At 39.6% G+C, this 24125-nt stretch overlaps 1 protein-coding gene across 2 annotated transcripts in view; it reads right to left on the bottom strand.

The window, feature by feature from the left end:
• The window catches only part of LOC122808720 (transient receptor potential cation channel subfamily V member 6-like), a 664913-nt gene that overhangs the window by 318628 nt on the left and 322160 nt on the right, over positions 1–24125 (bottom strand). For both annotated transcript variants that reach the window (XM_044079713.1, XM_044079712.1), the window contains 2 exons: positions 11797–11962; positions 9763–9829 (listed from right to left, as the gene is read on the bottom strand). In XM_044079713.1, the coding sequence (XP_043935648.1) occupies positions 9763–9829; positions 11797–11962 (233 nt within the window). The remainder of the gene's footprint in view (positions 1–9762; positions 9830–11796; positions 11963–24125) is intronic.

Below are 24125 nucleotides of genomic sequence, written 5' to 3' on the forward strand. Positions count from 1 at the left end.
TGTACCTAGGAACCTATACACACAGCACCAACATATGCTGATAGGCGCATGTACTGTTCAGGTGTTGACATTCCTTGTTCCAATAGCTGTTGTGTGTACAATGTTTGAGGGCTGCCTATGTAGGATTCACACAGTGGGCTACCTATACATTACAATTTACAGGTGGTCGTGGGTGTGTGCCATCCATTTTACTGTGTGTGTAGGTGGAGAGGTGTGTCAGTCCGTAGGGGCCTACACTGTCAGAGTATGTGCTATACGTTCCCTCTTTGACAAGGTGTATGCATATTGGGCATGCCTCTGTCTGCCTACTGGGGCTGGCACTGGGTGTTCGTGGTCTGAATCCCTCTGTGCTAGTGATGGCCTTGGCAATTGCGGTGGGCTATGAGGACCTTCACCATTTTGTCCCTGCTGCAGCTGTTTCTGCAGGATCATATTATGTAGCATGGCACATACTATGAAGATGTGGGCACATGTGCCTGGAGAGTACTGCAAGGCTCCACCAGATGTGTCTAAGCAATGGAACTTTAATTTCAGAATCCTAAACACACGCTCTATGATGATTCGGGTTTGTGCGTGTGCCTCATTATGGTGTTCTTGCATGGGTTTGTGTGCATTTCTGATGGGAGCCATCATCCACGGCTCTAGTGCATAGCCAGCATCCCCCACAAGGTGGCCATGTGGGATGTCCCCCCTGACAAATACCTGATACAGCTGTGAGGCATGTCAGATATGGGAGTCATGGTAGCTTCCAGGGCTGCCAGCACACACATCCATGATAATGCCCTGGGCATTGCACACGACCTTGCAGTTGATGGCGTGGAATCCCTTGCGGTTTATGTAGCGCCTACCATGCTCACCGGGTGATGACTTGATATGTATGTGCATGCAGTCTATTGCACCTAGTACCTCCGGGTAGTGTGCCACATGGTGGAAGTGACGCATATTGCTGGCCAACTCCTCCTGAGTTCAGGGGAAGTATATATGCTCATTGGCATGTGGTAACATGGCATCCAGGAACTGGTGTAGTACCCTGGATGCTGATGCCTGTGAGATCCCCATTATATCTCCAGTTGGCCTTTGAAAGGTACCTGTGGCTAGTATTCACAAGCTTACACATACCTTTGTGTCCACTGGGATGGATTCCCCTCTGTTGTTTCTGGTTCTCAGGCATGGCTGGCACAGCTCAACTATTTGCTGTAAGATGTCCCTGTCCACCCTGTAACGCTCTACTATATCCAGATCATGTAGCCCCTGCTAGGTTACCCTTGGTCTGAACACTCTTCTCCTCCTCCAGAGCCTGCAGTGGTTGTCGGCATCTTCCTCCACAACACCATCAGTCTCTAACACATGGTGATGAATCACAGCTATGGCAGCTCCCAACATGTACATTTTAAAAGTTTCCTGTGTGTTTACACCTATGGTGCAGTGTTTGGGAATACACAGGTGTGTGTAGGGTGTTTTCACACTTTATACTATTGTGCTGTGAACACCGATGATGTCATAGGGTGTGCATGTACGATCATAGCTACAGGGTATCTTATGTGTTTTACTACAAGAACTACTATTGTGGTGCCTTTGGTGCTGAATTACATTTGGCTGCCGTGGATTACCTCTTGCCCTTCCCTTTACATTTCTTCACGTTTTACTTACCTTTTTCTGGCATGCATCCAGCAGCCTGCTTTCATTTGTACTTTCCTAGACCTGGCTTATCTTGCGTAATGTGTTCTATTGCCGGTCTACTGTAGGTTTGCTTTGCTCTGCTATGACAGTTCTCCTTTCTTTGCAATCCAATGCCTCCCCTCCTTTCTTTGCAATCCAATGCCTCCTCTATCCTGTTTTGCAGGTTTCTGCGAGCAGACTTGTCAGCTGCCGTCGATTGCCCGCTGTGAGTTAATAGGTGTTAATTGCTCAGTTGTACTCCAATTACCCTACTGCGGCATTTCCTTCTTTTTCTTCCCCTGACCTTCCTGTTTGTGCTATTATTCGTGGTGTGTGCATCCGCTTACCGGGTTTTGGGCACGTTTTCATCCCCGTACACATGCACTTTTGGGCACCATATGTGCTCTCAGCTAAACAATTCTATACCTCCCCACCCCTGTCCTGCAGCTTTGCTTAGCAATGGCCAGGCCAGATTTGCATTGCTCCAATGTGCTTACAGCTATGGTGGCACACCCCTCTGCTGATGTCATGTATACCTCTGAGCCACTCCTTGGTGTTATAGCGCTGCACCGTATGGTACATCCTTAATCCGGCGGGACGTTTGCGATTCAGTATTACCTGCCTCATTTGCATGGCATTGACTACTAATTCATAGTTACCGTGCCGAACACAGTCACAAACCCTTAGCAAACCTTGCAGCTTGGTTGTGGTGTACCATGCATATCATTGCATATTATAGTGAAATCCTGATTTGTATTACATTGCGATTTTATGACTTTCGTATATATTTTCTTTGTGTTCCAGTTTGTGCACACATTCCATGTGATTTTATTTTGCGTTACTGTGGACATGACATTAAATGTTGTTTTTTAGGTGTTGTGCATCTTTTCTTATGTCATTGGCTGTGTATTTAGCCATTGGCATATGTTAACTTTGTAATACATGAGTCTGAGTTGCTTCCATAGCTCCGATGTTCTGTTTGGGAAAATGTAAACCGTGTTTTTTGGTTTACATTTCTGTGGGCTTACGCTATGCCTGCACCACTTAATGAATCGCTATATACCTTCATTTGCATGGTGCAGCACTGCACATGGGGTGATTAGCATACCTAAGCTGAGGGCTGCGCACTTCTGGCATACGCTGGTAGTGCACATGGGATTGGATCGTACCTGAATTGCTCGACGGCCATATTTGGCATTATACCGCCTACGCTACACCTGCACCTGGCGCAAGCTTCATGAATCCTGGGGTGCATGTAAACTCTCAAACTTTAATTGTGATACTTTCAACAGCCTGCTAACTTCTATTAATTGGTCCTTCCTCCACAATCTCCCCCAGAGAATGCTGTCCTAGCCTTCAATAACATATTCCTAGACACACTCAATTCCCTGGCCCCACTCAGGAAAATAAGGATCAATAACTCAATTTCCCCCCAGCTCACACAAGTCACCCAAACCCTTATGAGTAAGAGAGATAGTGAATAAAAAAAATGGAACAAATTCAAATCCAGCACCAATCTTCATATCTGCAGAGAGCTCCATAACTTAACCAAAACAAAGGTTTCCCTTAAACAAAACTTTTTTCATAAACCACTCAATAATCCACACTCTAACCCTCAGAAATTCTGGTGATCTGTTAATATGTTGTTGCACCCTGGGTGCCCATCTTCCCCTAATCCCTCCGCAAACAGCTCTCCCTCAGATACAGCTATATTTCTAAATTCCTTCTTTATCAACTCTATCCACAATCTCACCACTAATAATAATATCACCAGCCCCACAATACCTACTGCTACCACTTCTCCTAATTTCACTCTTAAACCAGTCCCCACTGCCTACATCAAATCCCTTCTGTCCAAACTTAAAACATGCTCCCCATCAGTCGACAGCTTACCTCCACAAGTCCTAAAAATGGCTGCAAATTCCATCATTTTCCCTATCTCCATACTAATGAATAGATCTATTAAGGAATACTCTGTGCCTGACATCTGGAAAAAATTCTACATTATACCCCTGCATAATGGTGGCAATTCAGCTGACCCCTCTAATTTCAGACCTATTTCCATCCTCTCACCCCTGTCTAAAATACTTGAAAAATGTATCAACAAACAACTCCTGATCACCTGCTCCATGAAAATCTCCTGACTCCCACACAACATGGTTTTCAACCAAAGCACAGCATGGCTACTGCTTTAGCATCTTTTACAAATACTATTGCAACATCTTGTGATAACAATAAACTGGTTTCATGCCTGTTTCTTGATTTATCCAAAGCCTTTGATACTGTTTCTCATACCTTACTTCTATCCAAACTTGCTTCACTTAACCTCTCTAACTCTGCTATATCTTGGTTCTCCAGTTCCCTCTCTAATAGATTCCAGGCCATGAAAAGGCAATCTAACTTCTCTCCCTTTCTATTAGTACCAACTTGGGGCCCCCAAGGCTACATCCTTGGACTCCTACTTTTTAACATCTTCATTAATGATCTCTACTCTTCCTGCCCACTCTCTACTTTTGTTAAATATGCTGATGATTCCACAATCATTTCCTGCTCTAACAATATCACACACCTTCACACTCTCATCCAAGAATCAATCCACTCAGTTGAAAGATGTCTTTCTTCCCACCAATTACTACTGAACATACCTCCCAACCATACAAAATTACTACTGAACCATACCAGGTTACTAATTTTTTACCAGGTTTTGGGGTTCAAATGAAGTGGCATCACAATTCCCAAGTGGTGCACCCCTTCATTTCTGATTTTTTCCCTTTTGTTTTTCAATTTTCACACTGTCAGTGATGATGTCATCACATGCACCAGAAAAGGAGCTCACATTCTGCAGACATCTGGCTGCAAATGCAAGCAAGAACAGAGCTTTATGGATTAGATGCAAGATGAGATTTATGGAATCAGCATGAATAACTTGTTTTATGAGCAGGTGTGTGTGTGTGTGTGTGTGTAAATGCCCCCCATTCAATATACCTGGTGGCTAGAGGTACTCAGGCTCAAACCCTGTACCTTCAGTACAGGGTAAAAAGAGCCTAAAGTCCCTAGCAACCACCACTTGTGAGCTTTGCCTAGGCTTTTTGTGCTAAGAGTTGAGAGCTATAGTGAGAACTGAATTTGTATTCCCCCAGGTTTTACTGCTAAGAGTTGAGAGCTATAGTGAGAACTCTATTTGTATACCCCCATTATTGGCTTTGTTTGTCCAGGTTTTTTGTGCTAAGAGGTTGAAAGCTGTGGTGAGAAGTGAGAAAATAATTCACTAAATGATTGCCAGTAAGTTTCAGTCTTCCTATTTTTTCAGGAAGCTGCTGATTTAGCATAGTGGTATGTTGCTCTGACTGTAGTGCATAGGGTGCTGGGTTCAAGACTTACTAGTGAAATGCATGGTGGTAACACAACATTTTCTTCTAGCAACTTTACCAAATTATTCAAGCAATGTTTAAAATGTGTCCCTGGTTTTTGACCCTTTGCACCCCCCCCCCAAAAAAAAAATGAAACTGAAAATGTGTGAGAAGCTGTGCAAGATTCCTATGGCTTACACTGCTGTCATTCTATTTATAGTGTGGAAATAGACTTTTACGATAGAAAATGTTCTGGATTTGGCAGTTTTGGTATTATTGGTTCATGCATTTTGTTTCATTGCCTATAGTACAGTCTACTGGAAAAATGTTTAAACAATACATTTAAAATGCACTCTGTCTAACAAGTGTGCTGTATTATACAAGGAATATAATTTAATAAAGTCAAGAAGGTGCATCAAAGAAAATAACATATATATGTTTCTTGTTTTGTGTGCAAGGGGCCAATGATTTGAAAACAGCCCAAAAGTAATCTTTATCCACCACTGGATAGATGCATTTTCTTTGGATGTGGTGTGGATTTCAATGCTGTTTCAATGAATGTAAGTTTCAAGGGCAGACAAGTTTTAATTCCAAGTCTATTTTCATTGTGAGACAGTATTGCTTTTACCAGATGTCTATTAGTGTTTGTGTATTGTTGTGCTGTAAAAATAAAATCCAAATAATCATTGTAGAAGTAAAGCAGTATGCACACATTAGTGTTTATGATAAATGGGGCAAAATAGCCAGGTAATGGAGTGGCTGCAGGAGGACTCTGGTGCCATATTTTGGTTGCCTGTTCTTCAGTTTGCGTTTGAAAGTTGGTATCCCACAATTCCATTGGAGTAGGTGGGGTTACATAATTATGTATGCAAATCAGATGTTTATCAGCATACAGATTTGTACCTATTTTTCATGGGCCTTGTCCAGATTTTTGATGTTTCTAGGTTGAGAGGTATGCTACTGAACCCAAAGAAAACTAAACTCCTCCTATTTCTCCCTTCTACCCTAGACCATCACAAAACTTCCTTTTCTGTCTCCTCTGTCAACAATGCTAACATTTCTACTGAACCCCACACAAAACTCCTAGGTGTAATTATCGATGATCATCTAAAGTTTAATCTCCACACTCAACAGTGTATTAAAAAGACACATCAAAAACTAGGCCTGCTATACAGACACAAGAAATACCTCACAAATGCCTCAAGACTATCCCTCACATAAGCCTTCCTAATCCCCACACTGCTGTATGCAGCCGCCAATCTCACACACCTACCATCTAATCTTCTCACTAAACGTGAACTTACCTATAACAAAATTGCTCGATTTGCCTCCAACTTACCTTACTGCACTCATCACTGCATCGCCTTTAGAAATCTGCAGTGGCTATGATTTCATCATCAAATATTAATACCTCAGTTTCTCATGGCTCTTTCAGTCTTACATCTACCATCCTCCTGTCCCTCTCTCTCTCCACCCTTATCCAGCCCTATACTCCCAAATGCTCTCCTCATAGCTCTCAACAGAACCTACTGCAAGTGTATGAGCCAAATAAAAACACTGGCAAATCACTCTACTCCTATTCCATAGCAAATGCTTGGAATAAATTACCTCTCAATATCAGAAGCATCACCAGCCCTACAACCTTTAACATAACAATAAAAGATTACCTCCGTAAATCATGGTCACGTCTCTGTCATGACCCTACATAAGCTGTCGTCCTCTCCTAACAGACTGCTGTTATACTAACTGCTACCACATTAGTCTTATCACTGATTTCCTGGGATTCTTTGTCTTTTTCCACTAGTATTTATACCAAATACTTATTTTCCCTTCTCATACTTTTCTCTTTACTTGAGTGAGTTTACGCCATATTACCTTTTTGACTCTGTTCCTCTGTACTGCTTGATATTACATTATATTCCTGTGCCTCTTCTTTACTGTTTTGCTATCTTATCATCGCCTACTGCTAACATCTTCCTGTTTTTTTTTTTCTACAACTGTGTAATATATCCAACTGTATATACAATATGCTACATTTGTCTCAGATTTGTACTGTGTTTAAGTTATATTGTGTTTACTCACAGGTAAACAGCCGACCAAGTTAGTTTCTGTTATACATATATACTCTTGTTTTGTCTTTACCAACTGATGTCCATGTTACATAATGTTTTTAAGGAATGTACTATTAGAGTTACATAATGCTGTTTATGTATTATACTATTGGAGCTTTTCCCCTCGGGTCTCTGCTGAAAAAGGGCTTCGCCCAGACAGAGTAACCCAGTTAACAAATGTCAAATAAATAAATAAATGTGTGAGTGTGCATATGTGTGTTCATTTACTTACATTTTGACATTGCCACCATCTTATTTAAATACCATTTTTGGTACCCACAGTCTGTTGTACTTCATATTTTACCCAGGTACTAAATTGCTACCAGTAATAAACATATCAACATACCTGTTATTTATCTACCCTTTCATTCTCAACTGTTATCTACTATATGTATAAATGTTATGTTATTCTACAATTTTAAGTTTGCCATGTTTGAGGAACTTTTTTTACATTGCATATATTAAGGTCAAATCAGAAAGTTGACAACTGTAGCACATTCCACTTATGTTATTGAAATGAAAAAATATACAGTCAAATAATATGTCACACATCCAATAAGTCCAAAGAAAATTTACTTTAATCTGTACCACTCATTTCTACCTTCCAATTATATCTGTTAAAATTATTGAATTAAAAATGCAGATACAGACAATCTATCTGTGCATTGTAGTTTACAAAACAAGCAAAAATCAAATTCAATATTCAGTAGAACTGGAATTTTAGACTGTATAATATATTGGATACACCTGAATACCAGTTTCCAGCACTGTTACCAGCTTTCAGTTAGAAACTTCAGCCAGAATGGGATAGAAAGTGAAATCCCATTATGCTAACTATACTATTCCCATTAGGTGGTTGTACAAACAGTGAAATAATAAAAACAGCACTAGAAGTGAGCTCAGAAAAAAAATGTTCTTTATCGTTTAATCAATCATAGGACATTAGCAAATGAAAAATTTTCACCATAACAGTGACTTCCTCAGTTTTTTTAAATACTGCATCCATCCATTCACTCACAAATCTGCTTTTTTCTGCTTTTGCACATGGGGTTGGAGTGTCACAGAAACCGTGACTATCATATAGAGCGTGTGCTTACACTGCAGAGTAGCTAGTCCTACCACAATTAGTCTTCTGTACCACACACACACACACACACACACACACACACACACACACACATGCAATCACACTTACAGCCAATTTAAAGTGCCCAGTCCACCTACAGTATTGCATGTCTCAGTAGATCAGTAGATAGTACACTAATCCATTGGTGCAGGAAGTAGTAAGTTCTAGTCCTGCACTAGGTAGTTGGATTAATCTTCAAGTCTTGGCACTGCAGTGCAGCATTAGAGGAGTGCTGCTGTCCTGAGTATGCTGTCCTAAACTGAGGCCCCATTTGCCTGAGTTGCTGGCAGCTCAGGTGGATGTAAAAGACCCCATGGCACTTATTGAAAAGAGTAGGGAAGACTTCTGTGCCATGGCCAATTTCCCCTTGTCAGTATTAATACCATCTTTGGTCTCCCCTGAAAAGAGACTATTGGCCTGGTTAGAGTAATCCAGACAACAAAGTGTAAATAAAATAAAAATAAAATCAATGTCTTTGGAATGTGAGAGGAAACCAGAGCACCAGAAAAAAAAAAAAAAAAAACACATGAACACAAGGAGGACATATCCCTTCCTTAATTCATTCACACTTATACTTTTTTAATAACTTTAGCCGTTTATGGTATCATGACACTTTTGGGGTCTGATTTCATTAATTAATTGAATTAAGACTTAAAGGCAGATAGTGTCTGAAAGGGCAAGAGGTGGTTCAAAAGGAAATAGCACCAAGTCTGTTAATCTATGATGCACTGTAGTGGAGATATTAACCACTGTTGTCAGTTGTTTTACATATTCCCATATTTTAATTCATATTTTTGTGAGTTAGCTAAGGTTTTTACAGGAGTGCAGTGTGAAATGTACTGTCGGGTAACAGAAAAAGTCACTATTACAGTCCATGTATAATGTACCATGCTGTATTTATTGTTAGCAATTATGTAGATACACAATATCTTCCTATGTTCATTAATGTTTCCTAAACTAACTTAACAATCTATGATGTTTGTAAGTAACAATTGCTATTCACATGATATTTGCATTTCTTCAGCTTATGTTCTTTAATGTGGTTCTTCAGAAATTGTTCAGGAATTAGCAAATATACCTAGGCTGCTAAACTTTGACATTCCACTGTTACTACTTATGAGATAAAAGAACACCAGCAAGTATGTGACATAATTAAAAAACAATCACCACGATTAACCAACTACAAGTTTTCAAAAGTTCTAGGTATCACGTTTGCACATTAACAGAAACATAGAAATACTGTGCATTTAAAAATCACACAAGACATGACACCTATACAGAGATACAGGCATTTTGCATACTCTCATAAAGCACTTGACATACTAAGACATGTATTTACAGATACCTGTATACATAAGAACCCATATCCAATGTCAGTGAATACTCAAGTCCAGTACTTGCTTTGGCAAGCTGGAAAATGTTTCTTTCTCTCATGCACATTCAGAAATGTCTCCTGTCAGTATTAATTAAATATACAAAGAAATGATAAGCTGTTTAATGGAAATCAATACCTTACCTGAAGTGTAGCCAAAGATCACAAAGATCATTATCCATATAAATCGTAGGACATCAGCAAAAATGATCTAAAACAAGAGCATAAAAATAATTCATATCTCCATGTATAATGTTATCCAGTATATAACCATCTGAGTTATTATTCCCTGACATCATGAACTGGAACAATACCTCACCCAACTACATTTATAATTTTGCTGTCACCTCAGGGTATTCTAAATAATGAACTTCAGTTATAAATGATGTTTAATATGTATTGAAAGAAAACTTGTATTTGAAGGAAAAATCATGAGAAAAAACCCAGGTTGGGACTTTCCCAGATCTTCTTCAAGTACAACATGGACTGTAGTTTTTGCTAGGGCAAAAAAGGCAGTTTGTGATCTAAGAATAAGCAATCTGTAATGGGCATAATGCCCTCGGTTCTTTCCATTTCCTTCTGCAATGTGGCGGCAAACTAACAGATGTAATATGCAAGTATCCATCTATAACACAACACAGTGCTCTACACAGTGCAGGGAAGCAGCAGGAAATATACAGTAAACACTCTGTTAACCAGAACTCAAGCAACCAGCACCCTCAAGCAACTGGCAAAAAAAAAAAATCGAAGAAATACAGTACAATTTTCATGTGTTGCACTTTCTGCTTCCCCCCACAGAAACATACTTCACGTTTTTAGAGTTTTAGAGTTTTAAAAAAGAGGATAGGAAGAAATTCCCTATCTCCCCAACCTGAGATCAAGTCAAACCAAACAAATAGTATAGAGTACAGTATTAGTCAGGCCTATTTTTAATAGTAACTCTCAAGCAACCAAAAATTACAGTTATCTGGCATCTACCAATCCCTATGGGTGCCGGTTAACTGAGAGTTTACAGTAGTCAGACTGTTTGAGTGTGGGATTACTTTACGGCTGTCTTAGTTCTCCATAACCTTTGCTGCATGAAACAGGTCTTCATGTAGTCTGGGCTGCCATAAGTAATAAAGAGGTTTTCTACAGAATGGCCATTTCTCTGCAATAAGAGGTCTATGTTATTCCGTTAGGACATTACATTTAAATATTCACACTGCACTATGTGGCAGGATCGGTTGCACATCTTTCCCCATTCTGCTATGGCAACAAGGTATTCTTTAGGAGTCTCAGTTTGTTACTAATTCAACCAACCAACAATTAATGGAAGCAGTAGTAGAGTCATGCATTCTGATGCTACCCACATTAAATGTGTGTGTGTGTGTGGGGGTGTTTGTGTGTGTGTGTGTGTGTGTGTGTGTGTGTGTGTGTGTGTGTGTGTGTGTGTGTGTGTGTGTGTGTGTCCTAGTCACCACAGCAGCAGCAGCAGGACAGTGAAGCAGAACACGATGATATGACTAATAGGAACCACCACAGGAAGTGATAGGTGTAGTACATGGCAATTCTGGTAAATCATTACATCTGGTCAATAACTACGGGGAAGACAATCATAAAGTGACAGTGTCAGACAGGCTTAGCAAAATGAAGCAGTTTTACCATTAAACTATTCAGTGCAGTGATGTTGGTATACATAAGTTTGATGGGCTTACCCCAAATACGGGGAATACTTTAAAAAAGCTTCATACAGTAGAAGACTCAATTGTTTGTTTTTGACTTTCTGAACTTTAAAAATGACTTAACAAGGCATATGGGAACAAAAAAGTAATTGAAAAGTTTACTGTTTGTGAAACTTTGCTAAACATTTTTCTGAAGAAGCAAACTATCCTTGTTTGCACTGTCAGGACTTGATTGAGAAGTGCTGGCTTAACTGTTTCATTAATAGGTGTAATTCCTTCCCCATAATAAAATGCCACACTAAGTGAGAAGTGTTGGCATCATTGTTTCATCACAGATAAAATTCCATTCATCATAATAAAATATCATATTTCACATGACACATTTTATGCACGTTTTAGCAATCCTCAGCAGGCATAAAATACAAAAACTTTAAATTAATCCCATATGGAATCTCATTGCCTTCACAAATCTCAAAACAAAACAATGTATATTCTATATTTCAAAGTCTCTTACCTTGTGAATTATAATAGTGTATGGCCCTAACATCTTGAATCCTCGTGCAAAATACAAGATGTACATCCATCCCAGAATGAGGGCCATGGACATTGGCACCACTTCACCATCACTGCTGGACAGTCTTATGATCAGAATAATCAACACCAATGTAGAGTAACATATACTGTGAAGAAAATTAGAAAGCATTTCATTTTTAGCTGTCTAGAAAGCATGAAACCAGAAAGCTCTGTTTTAAAGACAAAATAGAAGTACAATTAATAAATAGGACTAAACTAAGTTTATACTATATAAGTGGGGAGAAATAAATTAAATTTCAGACATTCTAATTTATGAATCATCATTTTTGTCACTAATCTTTTTTCTAGAAACTATGAGTAGGTAAAGGTACACGTATTATAAGACAGAAAGGGTTAAACGAGATCATGAAATATTTGTAAATAACTTTGCACCTCTGTCTAGACGCTGTAGTCGAAAAGTGAAATTCCTTGGAGATGTGGACACCCTGATGCTGACTGGATACATATGGTTGTTAATTGTAAAATAATTTCCCCATTTTGGTTAAACTTTAAATATCTTTGTAAAGCTCTATGGAATGACAACTGTACAATTTCTGACTCCCTTATCCTTTTCAGTGTTCCTGAAGTCATTCCTAAAAACCAAACATTTTTACTATGGTCTGTCCTCTCTGTAGCAATGAATTTGTTACTAAAAACTGGAAATCCCAGTAGAGCTCCTGTCTTTAAAGTTGAGTTTATTCACCTTGTGAAATACATTTGCAAAAATGAGATTGCTACTATATAAAAGCATGGACTAACAACACAACCCATCATTTAATTGCTTGGAGAAAATTGTCTAAACTGTTAGAGAAATATTGTGTTCTATGTATATTGCTTTTTTAGTTGTTATGGACATTGTATAGGTTTAATTTGTTTTTCTTGTTACTATACTGTTAAGTTATTGTGTTATAAAATTAATAAAAACAATTTGGAAAAAAAAAGTGAAATTCCTTCGGCTGTTGGAGGTTTTGGCTGACATAATATACAGCGCAAGAAGATATGATAAATAGAAACTGCATCTGTTTAGTCCATCTAAACTTCATCTGGCAGCTTTTGGCCACAACCTCTTTGCATATTTAAGGTAACGTTCTTTTTTGCTTTCAGAGTTCCACATCATATCAAATATCCATTTCATAAAGACGTGTTGCCAAGTAAAACACCATGCAGTCAAAAGAAGAAGGCTACCTGTGGATGACCTAATAATCTAAGGAGGAATTTATAAAGCTTAGTTAGAAATTAGCCAGTTAATAGAGGAAGGTGAAGAAATGAAATAATGGTATAAGTACAAGGCAGTATTTTGCAGATTTTAATCACTGAATTATTGGAAATGCATGTATGTTGTTTGTTTAATAACTAGATTAAAAAAGATTTGAAGTTTTCCCCAATCAGTACTGATCTATTCACCATGTGTGGAAAATATGATTCATGTTTAGTAGACAATAGTAAATGGACCAGTATTAAATGTTAGAACTCATATTTGTGAGGGCTGGGATAATATGAATAATGAAATATACAGGGAGAGAGACTAAGGTATAAAAAGACCAATAGCAGAAAACAGGTACAGCTACTAGGTTCATAGGTGTGTACTAGGCTAATGGCCCTGGAGCCTTTACAAGCCTAGCCTATAGAAGTGCCCTGGTATTGTGCCACCCGCCTTTAGTTACCAGTGCATCTATCAGGTAGAGCCACTGGAGTGATCCCTGGGGGGGGGACTTTCTATTACCCATCCACGCATCAAGATTTCTCTTGAAGAGGGTCAGTGAGGTGCTCTGCTTGACATGTATGGGGGCTATTCCAGAGCATGGGCAGTCTCTGGGTGAGGAACCTGTCCCTCCAGCATGTTCTGTTGATTGTGGTAATGGGTTGAGGTCTCTGGACCTTGTGGTGCAGAGGGATTGGGATTTCTTTAGATGTAGCATTTCTAACAGAGCTGGGTCATACATGGCTTTGTATGTCAAGCAGAGATCACCTCAAAGTAGGTGATATGAGACAGAGAATAGCTAGAGTCTTTTGAGTCTGTCTGTGTAGGATATGTGTTTAATGCCTATGATCCTCTTCATGAGGTAGTTCTGTGGCCTCTCCAGTTGTTGCAGGTGTCTAGTGAGGTACATGCCAAATAGGGCATTTTACTTGATGATTGGTCTAATGAGGGAAGAGTAGAGAGAGAGATGATGACCTCTTTATTCCTGGATGCAAAACCCTTGGTAATGAGATGTGCCACATAGAAGGACTTTCTGACCACAGTGGCAATGTGGTAGTCGAAGGAGAGGTTGCTGTCAACCTGCATCCCCAGATCTCTTATAATGCGTTCAATGTTCAGAGGGCTCTCATTGGTGTAGTAATTAGTGGGAACTGAGTTTTTACCAAAGGGGATGATGATGCATTTTGTGGTGTTAAACTTAAGGCCATGGTTTCAACACCAGTCATTGGTCTCAGTGAGGCATTCTGTAGGATGTCTGCATCACTTGGAGAGTTAATAATGGTTCTCGGCTTGCAGTCATCTGTGAAGCTGGCCATCCAGAGTCCCTTTGTGTTGGTCTGGACTTCTGTGAAGTAGATGCCGAACAGGAGAGGACCCAGGACCAATCCCTGTGGGACTCCTCTCATGACTGGTCAGCATTCTGACTTGGAGTCCGCTACTTTCACACTGTGTGTTCTATCTGTGATTCAATTTGCAACCCACCTAGTGATATAGGGGTTGATGCATATTTTGGTGAGTTTATCAATAATTCCCGAGTGAGGAATGGTATCAAAGGGCTTGACCAGATCAAGGTAGGCTGTATACACTGCCTTAATGTCATCCACAGCCCTGGTGACTGACTCAAAGAAGTCAACCAGGTTGAGCAGGCATGATCTCCCTTTCACAAAGCCAAATTGCGTGGTGTCTAGAGTTTGGAGATTTCCTATATATTTGTTAATTAGGTCCATGATGATGCGCTCCATAGCTTTACATATCAGACTCATCAGGCTAATGGGACAATAATTCCCAGTGTCTGTAGTCGCTCTCCCTTTATGGAGAGGGATGACTGTGTGCCATTCGATAGGGACAAAGTCTGAGGTGAGGCTGTGACTGAACAGGACACACAGATGTGGTGCCAGTTAGCTTTGTAGTGCATGTAGAATGCAGCCAGAGATATTATCAGATCCCAGGGAAGCTGTATTCTTGGCCTTGGACAATGCAGCTTTAACCTGTGCTGCAGTGATGCTGAGTGCCTGGCATTCTTCCGGTGATTGGTCCTTTAGGGGGGAAAGAGGGGTAAAATTGGCACTGAATCTGCCGACTAGTATGTTGGCAATATCTGTTGGCTGAGTATAGGAGGTACCATTGTGCAGTATCTCAGATCAAATCTGGATATTGCTGTGGAGGTTCTTGATATAGCTATAGAAGGCTTTGTGATTGATTTTAGTGTCTGCTGCAATTCTGCCTTCATAGCTGGCTTTAGAGGATTTGAAGAGGGATCTCAACTTTTTGTTGAGGCTAATAAGAGAGTTTTTCCAGTCTTGGGACTTCACCTTTTTCTGCAACAGTTTCTTCCTTCTGTTGTAGAGTTTATTAATGGCAGGGGACCACCAGATTGGCTTCCTTTTTTGGAGGAGAGCGTCTTGGTTCTATTGGGTATGGCTAGGTCCATGCATTTGTGTACATGTTTGTACAGTGCATTAGTGTATGATTTGTTAGTCATGCAGCTATTGTCCATTGGCATGAGTGACATGAAGTTAGATACCTCTGTGTTTAGGAGTCCAAAGTCAGCTTTGGAGAAGTTTTTCAAGGTGGTTATCTTTGCGGGAGGTGTGGGTGAGTTGTGGATTTCCATGGTGATTAGTTTATGGTCGGATCTGACAAGGGAGGGATTGACTATTTATGTAACATCAACAGAATAGTTTGTTGAGGCAGGTATGTCTCACAGTGGATACCACTGTTATGGAAAAGACTCCCCATCCATGTAAAACAAAGTTTATCAATGTCCATATTAAAGCTCAACTTGGATCTATGGGTGGGTAATAGAACATTTCCCCACGACTGTCCCTTGAGCTATTAATGGAGAGAGGCAGCCCCTAAAAGTTTTATCCTATGCATGGGTCCCCTCAAATTATTTATTCTCACTAGGAATAATATATAATTATTGACCTGTCACCCTTAGGCTTTTGAACATTGGCCAAGTTTTTTGTCGCCCCCATAGTGCCTTTTTAGCCAAGCCTTGAAAGATAAACCCACCACCGTAAATAACACAAGTAACCAAAAACTGAGGGTAATGCTACTCAATGCCAGAAGTTGAAACCTCAAAATGCATGCAGAAAAACTGAAGAAATGACAAAGACCAAGTGAATAATAAAACACCATAGCATCTACACAATATATTATGTCTTTAAACACAACCATTCACTACTTTTGGAGTGCCTTGAACTATACTGGCAACTTCGATCTGGAGTTTGTTTCTTTCCAGGCCTTAATGAGGTATATTCCCTATCATGTAGCCTTATGTTAAAAAGTTTAAAAAGATAAATTTGTACATTTATACTTTTAGTTGAGGGTTTAGGGATGCACATAATAAATAAAACATAACTATATATACACATTCATATATATATATATATATATATATATATATTTATATATATACACATAAAAAATACTCACTATACCCATTGAGTCATGGATATACTTAGTTTATTTTCTGTATTTATGTTTGTTACAGATTTATTCACAGACACATACAGTGCTAGTTACATGTACGAAAAAAATTTTCTCTATTTTTTATTCTATTTCATTTTCATTGTTTGCTGTTAGGTAATGTGAGATGATTGTGTTTAAAGACATAATACATTGTGTAGATGCTATGCGTCTAAACACTTATATATTTTATTTTATTTCATATTTATGAATTATTACTATTATAAGAGCAAAATTAAATTAAGTATATACGGGTAGTAGAGTCACCCTGCGAATGAAGTGACAGGGTTGCACTGATGACTTTTATACAAGTTCAGTGTTTTACTTCCTTATTTTGACATACTTAATTGATTAATTGTCATTGGTAAATCATGTGACTTTTTAATTGCTGTTGTGTATTAAACTTGGAAGATAATGTGCTTGGTTTTATCTGAAGAAGTCCTACCAGTGAGTAGGACGAAAAGCGCTTAATTAAACCTTTTATACTGTGGTATACCTTTGATTCAATGTGGTTTATTATTCAAAATGCATGCACTCGAGGCACTCCTCAATATGGAGAAAATCGATATATGTGCAGTAACAGAAACCTGGTTTAAGGCTCCAGAGAGCACCCCAGCACTACCAGGCTATAACTCATACCATACTTTTCAGCCACAGAACCCAGACCGAAACACAAAAGGCGGGGGTGTATCCATATTCATCAAGGATACCCACGCCTCCAGGTTAGTGGTACAGCACAATGCCTCAGAAATCATCCATGTGCAACTAACAATGGGCAAAACTGCAATCCAAATTGTAGCTTACTACAGATCACCCACCATGACCCAGGACCCCCATTTTGTGTTTCTGGAGACACTGGAGAATGTGAAGGTCCTACCAAATGCCCTAATATTAGGTGAGTTCAATTACCTAAACATTAACTGGGAGAACTACTCAATTACTAACTCCCTTGCCCAATGCCTCCTAGAATTTATAAACTCGAATGCCCTGGATCAACTGGTCAACACCCCCACCAGAGATGACAACATATTGGACCTGGTCATCACCAGCATGGGTGACTGGTGTTCTACACTGGTGGTCAACTCCTCACTGGTTAGATCAGACCATAGACTAATCACTCTGGATATCCACATTCCGCCCCCACCCCCAATCAAGGAAACAACCATGAAAAATTTTTCAAAAGCAAACTTCACGTTACTTAAGATCGAGGTGGGAAGGTTCACAGCCCCCATGCTAAAGGACAATACTGTCCACGCTGCTGAATCCCTTACACAGGCACTCTATGAGCACCTGCAAGAATGCATGGATCGTGCTATCCCAAGCAAATCCAAGACTCACTCCTACAAGAAAAGGAAATCAGTCTGGTGGACCTCTGCCATAAATAAGCTATACAACAGAATGAGGAAACTAGTACAGAAAAGAGTAAAATCCCAAGAAGGAAAGATATCCCTGATCAGTATCAGCAAGAAACTATGATCCCTCATAAAATCATCCAAGGCTAGCTTCAAAAGAAAAATTTCCAAGGACTCCAAAGATAACCACAAAGCGTTCTTTAGCTATGTCAAGAACCTAAGTGGAAACTCTCAGATCTGCTCTGAGTTAGTGCAGAATGGCACAAAATACACTGAACCGACTGATATTGCCAACATTCTGGCAGACAGGTTTAGTGCAAACTTCACCACCCTCTCACCCCCTAAAGGGCCCATAACCATACCAGAATAATGTAGAGCCCCGGCAATCACTGACAGAAAGATTAAAACAGCCCTATCCAAAGCCAAAAACACAGCTTCAATGGGACCAGAGGGTGTCCCAGGCTGTGTCTTACACAAGCACCAAAATGAACTAACCCCTCACCTAAACACACTGTTCAAACTCAGCCTCTCTACAGGCTATGTACCCATAGAGTGGTGCACAGCAACAGTTATCTCACTCCACAATGGTGGCACCACAATGGACCCCAGGAACTATCGCCCTATAAGCCTGACTAGCCTGGTCTGCAAGGCTATGGAGTGCATCATCATGGAACTTATTAACAAAGACATTGGGAACCTGCAAACATTGGACCCTACCCAGTTTGGCTTTGTTAAGGGCAGATCATGCCTCCTAAACCTGGTGGACTTCTTTGAGACAGTTACCAAGGCTTTAGATGAGGGAAGGGAGGTCCACACAGCCTACACAGATCTCGCAAAGGCTTTCGACACAATTCCCCATTCTGGTATTATAGACAAGCTCACCAGCCTGAGCATAAACCCCTACGTCATGAGATGGGTTGTCAATTGGCTCATGGATAGAACCCACATGGTGAGAGTTGCAGGCTCTATGTCTGACTCTAAACTGGTCACAAGTGGGGTCCCCCAAGCTCAGTCATGGGACCCCTCCTGTTCGGTATATACTTTTCAGAGGTACAGGCAAGCACAGGAGGACTATGGCTGACCAAATTCACAGACACCTGCAAACTGGGGGCCATAATTGACTCTCAGGCTGATACAGACATCCTCCAGAAGGGTCTGACTGAGATGGATACCTGGTGTGATCTGTAGTGAGAGTAGGGAACAGGTGGAGGAGACCCTGGAGAGGTGGAGATATGCTCTAGAGAGAAGAGGAATGAAGGTCATCAGGACTAAGACAGAATATATGTGTGTGAATGAGAAGGAGGATAGAGGAATGGTGAGGATGCAGGGAGTAGAGGTGGCAAAGTTGGATGAGTTTAAATACTTGGGATCAACAGTTCAGAGTAATGGTGAGTGTGTAAGAGAGGTGAAGAAGTGAGTACAGGCAGGATGGTGCAGGTGGAGAAGAGTGTCAGGAGTGATTTGTGACAGACGAGTACCAGTAAGAGTGAAAGAGAAGGTCTACAAGAGGGTAGTGAGACCAGCTATGTTATATGGGTTGGAGACAGTGGCATTGACAAAAAGGCAGGATTCAGAGCTTGACGTGGCAGAGCTGAAGATGTTAAGATTTGCACTGGGTGTGACGAGGATGGACAGGATTAAAAATAAGTATATTACAGGGTCAGCCCAGGTTGGAAGGTTTGGAGAGAAAGCCAGAGAGGCAAGATTACATTGGTTTGAACATGTGCTGAGGAGGGATGCAGAGTATATTGGAAAAAAAATGCTAAGGACGAAGCTGCCAGGTAACAGTAAAAGAGGGAGGCCTAAGATAATGTTTATGGATGTGGTGAGAGAGGACATGCAGGTGGTTGGTGTGACAGAGGAAGATGCAGAGGACAGGAAGAAATGGAAACAGTTGATCTGCTGTGGCAACCCCTAATGGGAGCAGCCAAAAGAAGAAGAAGAATTTAGCACGTAAAATACATACTTACTCTAAATCACACCCTAATTGCTTTCAAATTACTTTTGCTGTTAATCTACGTCACTACTGGTAGTTAGTGCAGAACACTGAGTCTATGACCTGCTAGCGAGCTGCTTCCTATAGTCGAGGATCTGATTACCTCAGCCTCCATTTTTCCCTGCTGTATGATCCTGAACAAGTCACTTACGCAGACGGTGCTCTGGGGCAATTGGGTAAAGTGTGTTAGAATCCTCAACAGTATGCCTGATGGCATGCATAATAACTATCTATGAACATACTCACTGACCCTTCCAAAACACTGACCATACTATCCTCTTTAACAGGAAACATCTTCTAATTAGAATTGAAACACAAATTTCATCTTTTTTGATTACTTAGTGACATTGAAACTAATCAAGGACATAAAGCAAAACCAATCAATAACTATCATTTCTCAAACCACAACACCACTTTAATAATGAACAATTCCTTTCTAAACTTTTGTCTGTTAAATATTGGTGAAATTAGTAGTAAATCAGACCAATTTCATGTTTGGCTCCAGTAATGCAGCCCTAATATGTCTGGAATTAGTGAGATTTGTCTTAAAGTAGGCACTAGGTTAACCATCCAGGTTTCAGAATGGGTGGCAGTTATTTCTTCATTTCAGAAATTATCATCTATGCTTCTTAATCTCTCTTCTTAGAAACAAATGAATTCACTGCTAACTAGCTAGTTAATCTCTCTTCATAGGGACAAATAAACTCACTCCTAACTAGTTAGTTACAGACCTCATTCTCACAAAGTACTTCACAATCATATCCCCAGTTTATTAACCACCCTCTTTTACAGAACCCTATTCACAATAATCATAAATAAACATTTCACTGTTACCTCTAAAAATATAAAATTAACTTATTCTTGGTGACTTTAGTGACAGTTGCTTTAGCCACAAATGCTCCTGACCTTAATGATTACCTTATTGTCTATTGCCTTTCCAACTGGTCAAAAAGCTACTAGGCTCAATTACACTTTTAATAATCACTGCCTGCTAGGTTTTCCATCTAATAACAATAAAAATAAACAACATTATCACCCTGCTCCCTAACTTCAGCAAATACTGGTAGATTATCTTCACCTAACTCAGCAAAAGACCCTAAACTCTGCCTGTTTAGTTTATCAGTAGAAGTAGATAAGCTGTCAAAGTGTATGCGTCTAATAATAATCACACCTTCACAGCCTGTTATGATTTCTACAAAGCCACTTTAATTTGGACTTTCTGCAGCATTCTAACTTGCACACTACCTGACCTATTAACAAAAGACTTCCCTATTATCCATAGTCTATGAAAAAGCTTTCAGGAACCTTGGAGTCCCGTTACCTTCTTAATTAAAGGGACTCAGTATGGTCTGAATGAAAACAATTAAACTACCCTAACATTTTTTTTAAATATCTTCAACTAGGAAACAAAGCCAAGAGATATATTATCACAGTTAGACTGCTATCATAAAAACTGAGCTAATTTCTTTTTCCTTTGCCATGTCTTCTCTCTCTGAGATTCTTATCTATCCACCTCTACCTAGCTTCCTCTTTTTTCTGCTTATTACCACTCTCAAACACTATTACTTCAAGCAATGTCTATGCAAAATCAGACTTCATTTACCTACAATGAAGTGACATCTGCATTTTCCTCCTCTTCTTATCAAGCATCCATTCACCTGTACTGCTAAACTGATAGATACATCTTGGTTCATGACGCAAACCTATGTTATGATATTGTAAAATATGAGTACTATGCTTTGAGTTGCTACATTTGTCTTCATTAACGCTTGTCTTCATTTTGTATCTATACGATGTTGCTTTAAAATATGAATGCTATGTCAGAACTGAACATTAAAATTGTTCCTATTTTGGAGCTTTTTTCCCTGGGCCTCTGCTGAAAATGGGTTCTCCTGACCCAGACAGACTATCCCGGTTAATAAATGGCAAATAAAAATAAATAAAATAAATACATTTCCTCTCACTTTGCCAATACCCACCTTCATAGGGCACCTGAAACATGATGCTCAACCTCTTTTCCCTTACATATTCCCTTCTACTCCAGAGAAAAAAAACCTCCCCAAAACAAAATGAGAAAATAATTGATACCCTCAGCAACTATGGTGACCCTGGTGGTGATACACCTGTGTGCTAACCCTAATCCTAACCATGCCACTGACCATATACATCACTTTACCCAAAATCCTTTCCATAACAGTACCCATATTCAGGCAAATTATGTCTGGATCTACTATAAGATTTTTTTTCTGTTTTTAGTTGCCCAATCACAAAATGAAATATTTTATTTTTCTATTGTGATTGAATATTTTTTCCATTTTTTAATGTTTTGACATGCGTGAATCAATGCAGTGCTGGTCAATGTTTTTGCATGTTGATCTTTAATAAAGTGTGTGTGTGTGTGTGTGTGTGTGTGTGTGTGTGTGTGTGTGTGTGTGTGTGTGTGTGTGTGTGTGTCTAAAGTGGCCTATGCAGAGTAAAATGTGTATAATATTCTATTATACTATGTTCCAATCCTGTTTTGAATGCATGTTTAACCTTGATTACCAAACAACTCCTTAGCTCCATAGAAATACAGTCTGACAGACCATGGTTTGAAAATAACCACTCAAGAATTCAAACTTCTATAAGCTGCTAGTCATATTAAATGAAGTTGTTACCTCACAGCAAGAGGTTCTCCCGTTCGATTCTCGGCTTGGCTTGGGAGTGCCTTCTGTGTGGAGTCTGCATGTCCTCCTCGTGGTTGGGTAGCATTCGAAAGACATGCGTGCGTAAATGGGCGTGCCTTCATTGAAGGTTGGACGTCGAGCTGGCACCTCGGCGTTTCGTAAAAATCTACTGCCAATCATTAGCGGACCAGAGTTCCGCTGTGGCGACCCCTTACCAGGAAAAAGCCGAAAGACAAACAACAAAAGTGTCTGCAAAGTGCTTACATTTTGTTTTGAATGTCTGCTTTATAAGCTTTTCTCTTCAGATCACCTCTGAAAATTAACCTAAAGTTGGGTCATTTAGCCAATCATAATTAACAAAGAAAATAAAAAAATTAAATATTTAAATAAATAAAATATTTATATAAAAGACAAATATATTTTTCTAGGCTATATTATCTAGTCATCTCTGTTCCAAAAAAGTGTATCTATGTCATCTATATGAACTGCAACATTTGAATACTTTATGTATTGACAATGTTTTTTTCAACTTATCATGAGAGGTGGGCAAGCCAGAGGCGTCTCGAGCTTGGCTCAAGCCTGAGTATAAGTTTAGCTCAGGCTTGTGATCCAGCAAGTTAAAGAGCTGAGAAAGAGATGATCCACAACCATATGTTTTTTGAGTAACTGCTGACTTGATTCAAACTAGACTTGCAGGCTTAGAGTATTTTCTATTAGGTCTAGTCTGCCCATCTGCGTTTTTAAATATTATGGTCGGCTGGAATTCGAGAAAGGCTGGTATCACAGTGCTGAAAAGGAAGAGGCTTTAAACATTTTTCATGGGAGAGGACTACTGCAAAATGTTGCAGGTGGGCAATTCTTTTAAAAAACAACTTGCAACTCATTTTCAAGATGAGAGGGTGCATTAATTCTTTAACTACAGAGTGCTTGCATGTTTCTACAGAGGAAGAGGAGTCTGTTTCAGTGAGAAAGAGAGATCAGGGGAGCATGGTGAGCACCAACCTTGCTAAGGACATTATGGGCAGAATTCTCTTTTGTTTTTTTATTTTTATTGAAGTAAACAGTCTCTCAATTGTCCCTTTTTTAGTTTAATGCAGTGAATCTCTGAGAAGTGCTTATTGAATGGTTGGGGTGAGCATATGTGTTCGAGATCAACATGTTGAAATTGCTATATTATTGTAGCAGTTGTTTCTTTTTTTCTTTCACTTTTCTCACCATCAAGCATCCCAGATGTGCACAGAAAGTGGTTGCCTTTCAGGGGAAGGGGTGAGGGGGCATTTTGTACTTGAAAGCACAAGACCATCATATGATCACTGCTGGCAAATAAATATATGACTTGTTGGGGGCAGTGTATGCATTTATCAAACAAAAGCTGAAACAGCAAAATGTTACTGTAGTTTTTTACATTTTTTTATTCTTTTTTTTTTCCATGAGAAATTAGTGTACATTAAGGGGCTATAGCTCTGGGAAGTGTACATGAGACCAAAAGGCAGTCATGGTTGATATGGTTTGTTGGAGGGGCAATATCTGTTAAAGAGCAAAGTTTGCTATAATTTGAAGAAACTTTACAGTCAAAGGTGGTGT

This window comes from Protopterus annectens, chromosome 8.part0 (assembly GCF_019279795.1).
Source record: "Protopterus annectens isolate FY-2018-M chromosome 8.part0, PAN1.0, whole genome shotgun sequence".
Lineage (NCBI taxonomy): Eukaryota > Metazoa > Chordata > Ceratodontiformes > Protopteridae > Protopterus > Protopterus annectens.